The sequence below is a fragment of the Chaetura pelagica genome, unplaced genomic scaffold, assembly GCF_000747805.2.
Source record: "Chaetura pelagica isolate M959 unplaced genomic scaffold, ChaPel_1.0 scaffold344, whole genome shotgun sequence".
NCBI lineage: Eukaryota > Metazoa > Chordata > Aves > Apodiformes > Apodidae > Chaetura > Chaetura pelagica.
Genome location: NW_009953098.1, coordinates 8,206,231 through 8,211,370, shown reverse-complemented (window position 1 = coordinate 8,211,370; position 5,140 = coordinate 8,206,231). Strand labels below are relative to the sequence as shown.

At 36.7% G+C, this 5,140-nt stretch overlaps 1 protein-coding gene across 1 annotated transcript in view; it reads left to right on the top strand.

The window, feature by feature from the left end:
• The first annotated feature begins 699 nt into the window (after positions 1 to 699).
• Positions 700 to 5,140, top strand: part of AMMECR1 (Alport syndrome, mental retardation, midface hypoplasia and elliptocytosis chromosomal region gene 1) — a 37,617-nt gene continuing 33,176 nt past the window's right edge. Inside the window, exon 1 of the mRNA XM_009997238.1 lies at positions 700 to 926. Within this exon, the coding sequence (XP_009995540.1) occupies positions 700 to 926 (227 nt within the window). The remainder of the gene's footprint in view (positions 927 to 5,140) is intronic.

The window sequence follows — 5,140 nt, the reverse complement described above, 5'->3', positions numbered from 1 at the left end:
ACTCTGTGTCAAGTTGTTTAACTCAGATGCCTTTTTAATTTATTGATTTAAAGCCTAACAGAAAGGGAAAGCACACTTGTTTATTTAATCCACTTTGATTTGTCTCCTTTCTGGAAAAAGACTAAACTTTATCCACTTTTCTTCTCTACACATCCCTGTTCATCTCACAATTAGAAGTCTTCATTACAGCTGGGAGGACTGGGTATCCAGGAGCCACGATGTGCGCTCCCTTCAGAAATTCAAGTTTGTGTAGTTTTCTGCGGCTTGTGTGTTGTTGCAACACACTAAAACTGCCAAGAAAATTTTGTTCCCAAAAAGTAATTTGGCTTGTCTCTTTCTCGTTAACTTACAGATTGGTACCAAGTTGTTTGATAGAAGAAATATTTCTTTGTATCTGCCACACTTATGTAATTGAGACATGCTCAACTTAGAGATTTTGCTGCACTCTTACTAGTGAGTTTGTGTTCAGGTGGAGGGTTGGTTAGTGTGATGGGTATTTTTCCCTTCTGTCAGGGGTTCCTTATGTACAGATGTCCAAGGCAATGCTTTTCCTGTTCTTAGACTGAGCATTATCTTATCTGTTACCAAGCAGTTTCATTCTGTCCATTAACTATTCCAGTAATCTTATTTTCTCTTAAATCCCATGAGCAATGTTTCTAGAATAGTAAAAAGAAATTGCAAAGGACATTTATAAATACTATGGCCTGCTCAGATCCAGTTATTTTAGATTTGCACCCTCCCCTTGCCCAAAATGGAAGGGCACCAACTGTCAATATTGCTTCTGTGATCAAGTCTTTTTTTCTTCCCTACAACAGCCCACTGTTTGTAACGTGGAAGATCGGTCGAGATAAAAGATTGCGTGGATGCATAGGTACTTTTTCCGCCATGAACCTGCATTCAGGACTCAGGGAGTACACGCTTACTAGGTAAGATTTTGTTTTCTGTAGCCTTGATTTACATGTTTAAATAGTCTGCTGAGGACATGATAGGTGTGCTTTGTCTTGGTTTGGGTTTTTTGGCTGTGTCACTATATTCATCAATGAAAAATTGTATCTCCTTTTGATGATAAGTGTATTGCCTGGTTATTTGACTGCTAGTGTCACGAGGCTATGGTTTCAGTTAAAAACTGTAACGTGAGCCTTTTTTCTGAAAAAAACTACTCTCCAGTAGCTGACTGTAACTAACTATTATAGTATTTTTTCCAGTGTTCAGACAAATTTTAACCTTAATAGTTAAAGTCAGGGCAGAAGACCAGAAAGTCAGATTTGGGGATTATCCTATTCACACTTCTAAAACAGCAGGTATTCTCACCTCTTCTCCATCAGGTGCTTCCAATCAGCTGCAGTTAATTTAATGCTACAAATTTCCATTACATGTTACTCTTCAGATACATCCCAGCCCCTGAGTGGGAAGCTTCTGGATGAGGGAGGTAAGTGATGATAATCCTTCACTCCCTGGCAGCATAATCCTTCATTTTTTGATCTACACCTAAATTCATTCACCTTAATATTGTTCCATTTCCTTTGCATAGAGTGAAAACTAATAAGTGTATCACTAGATCTAGTAGCAAGCTTTCTACTTGTTTTTTCTAAGAGTTTTTGTAAGTCTATTTTCTAAAGAATTAATGGAATTTTATTCCACTCAGTTACAATAGAGTGTTTATAGTGCTTTAAAACAGAAACTACATACTGGCATGTATAGACCTCTAAAATTGTCATCACTTAAAATAATTGATGCCTCTAGACCACTTTAGATTTGAGGCTTTCCTCTGCTGCAGGATCCTCTTCTTTGCTGTTAAAAAGCCTTGTCAGTCCCAGTATTGATTAATACTTAAATGGATCATGTTCTTTCTTTCACATCTCACTAGTTTGTTGCAAGCTGAAGTTCATTTCATGCTTTTCTTTGCTCAGCTTGAAGAAATCAACTGCTTATCTCCTGGAGTCCTTACAGACTTCTGAAAGACCCAGTTACCTTTATTGTGTTGGTTTTATTTATTATGTGGTTTGGAATGTTTCTGATTGTGTCCTTTAAAAGCTTTCTCTGTTGAAGGTTAAGAGCCTTAAATTCTTAACCACTGGTGAGCCAGACTGAAGGAAAAATTACTTGCCCCCTGTGCTGGAAAGCACTTAAGTGCAAACTTTACAGTGCCTGATTGAGAACTGTGAGCTTGTACAGAAAGTTACCCTTTAAGACTAGGAAGAAGATGATAGCCTTAAAAGTAGTCTCTGTTACTCATAGATTTTTCTATTCTCACAAATCAAATAGTGCTGTACTCCTGCATACCTTTAAAAATGCTTGTGAGATTTCTGTCTCTGCATTCTAACTCTGAAAGCTAACGTAAAAATACATGAAAAATTATGCAAATTAAAGGAAATAGAAATATTTTCAGTTCAGTATTTAAATTATGGCCATATGCTGTGGAAATTTATACTAGACTATTCATTATAGATTGTTCAGTAATTTTCAATGTGAGAGAAATTAAAATATATACCAACCTGTTTTTCAGAAATATTTGTGAGATATCAGTTGTTTAAAAAAATTCTATTTAGTGGCATATTGGATTTTATTACCTTTTATGGGGAATCTTTTTCATGTCTATAGTACAAAAAATGTTTTCTGTAGTTTAAGAAAACCCAAAAACTTCAGATATGAACACTGAAATGCAAAGTTCATATCTGAATGTATTGGAAAGTTGTTCCCTTATATCAATCATTATTTAAAAAAAGAAAGAAAGGTTTACCTGTGAGCAGTTTCCTTCACGGTGTTAGTCTTTTCAACTACAGAGCTTCCAGTGGAGAGCATCTGAAGAATAAACGAAGCACCTTTGAAATGCCTATGAACTTCCAGAGTTTGAAGCTCCACAGGCCTCCCTAGGAGGGATCAGAAACTAGGACATTGTAGCTTGATCCCGCAGTATGTGGGCAATAGGCTTCTGCAGAAGACATGACAATTCCTGAAAGAGAAAAAAAACAACAACTTCTTCAGGGAAGGCAGAAATTAATCAACGAAATAGGTAGAATGAGAATGGGCTCTCCACTTCAGAAGATGCAACTTGACCAAAATTTTCAGTTGAGGATACAGGCAGGTATTTCCCTGACTTTGACACTGAGAGGCACTTCTTTCAACTTTCAGTGAGTAAAATGGTACAGAAGAACAGCTGTTCTTAAATGCGTGTTTAGTCATCAAAATATCCTCAATTTTTTTCATGCATGATTTTACTACAAATATGCTGAGTAGTCCTTAGGATCGTGATTAATCAAATTTTCCTTAATTCTAGTACTGATTTGTGATTGTTTATTGTATACAATATATAGTGTATACATCTCTATCTGCATGCGATTGTGTAGATTCAGCAAAATAGCATAATGATAGTTCATCTAGGAATCTGAAGTGAACTGTTTCTTTCTTGGGACTCCCACACCCCCCCACTTGAAAAACACCTTCTTGGGGTCTGTAAACAAAAATGGTGACGGTGTGTGACCAAGTGAGTTTCTCTTCCCCCTTTTGAGCTCTGTAGGTTGTTATGCTGGTATTGCCGGTATGTTCTAAATAGGAAATGTATGTAAACTGAATCATCATTAATTGGATGCATCTGTCTAAGTTGTGAGGAGGGATGAGAATACCCATAGTTAAAGATGTTAGTACTGTATTCTTAATAAAATCTTAATGTTAGAATTCAATTTTATCTGCAGTTACATTGGTGAAACACAGGGGGGAAAGGAGGTCTATTATTAAAACCTTCTGCAGAACTTTATGAGAAGACAGATTCAGATTTGATGATTTTTAGATTATTTTACTAGGAGGTTAGCTGGATAAAAATCTATCCTTGTCCAAAACTTTTTACAGTATTGAATATTGCATATTAAGAATGTAAGAAGTTTATCAGGGGAAAAATAATCCTTTAGACCAAATGTGCTAATTGAATATCCCACCTGAATGCATAAAAATAAATCAATTCAGATTATGAAAAATGCCTTGTGTTTTACAGCTCCTTCAAGAATATACACTGAACTTGGAAGCAGGTTACCACAGAATTTCATAACAGGTTGATAAATTACTTTTTCATGTATTCTGTTTCAGCAGTAAGACTTACATTTTGGCACTGAAGTTTTAAAGTCCTGCTCTCTTAATGAAATAGTGCAATTTATTAATTTTAGGGTAGTTTTTCTATCCATTTAATATAATTTCAAGTCATGTTATATGCGTAGTGAATATAACAAGTATAGGTGTGTAAATTAAGTTTTAACTCTGCATTGGTTTATCCTATCAAGACTAGAATATGTATATGGGGAGGGAAGTAGTAGAGAAGAAGCAGATAAAGGGGGACATTGTATGATAAAGCCTTCTGCATAGAAAAAAAGTGAAGAAAAACGGGAGGAATCCAAGCCTTAACTGGATTAGTATGTGGCTTAAAACTAGATTTAGATGCTCAAATAATATGTAACACACCCTCCTTAACTAGCATAGGCCTGTCTCTCCTGACTAGATGATGTAATCAGTCTTTTTGTTGTGTGTTCTGCTCACCACTCCACCTGAGAGAAATATGACTGCTGTCAGACATGCAGCCTAGATGTGGTTGATCAAGAAATGAAAAAAGCTAAAGCAGGAAGCTGGGGGTGGAAAGCACAAGATTGAAGGAAATTAAACCTGCAACACCACTTTCTCCCAACTGAATTGGGGTGTAGATTCCACATGAGGATTTGGCTACCAGTGGCATCAACTACTGCTCTGTATTTGTCAGCAATTTCAAGAGTCTTAGTCCTTGCTGCCATATTACCTGCCTGCTCTCTGTGAAAAACACCCTTTCCTCTTGTTCCTCACAGTAAAGTTGTGCAAAACTGCAAGACTGCAGTATGGCAAACTTATTTAAGGGGTAAAATTGAAAAATAGTGAATGATGGATCACATTAATGTTGATGTTGGCCTTATTTGCTGAAGACTAGATGCAAGTATTTCTGCAGATGGGCCAGCTTCCCTCTTGTGTTTAGGTGTAAAGTTGCTACTCTGTTTAATTCCTATTTCTTTTTACTAACCACAGACTTGTTCAGCCTTCCCTGTAATCAGCCCCTACAAGTCAGTGCTAACTTCCCAAAGCCTGTTACTAGCAGGCAGTGCTGTGATGGGTGCAGCCAGCCATTCCT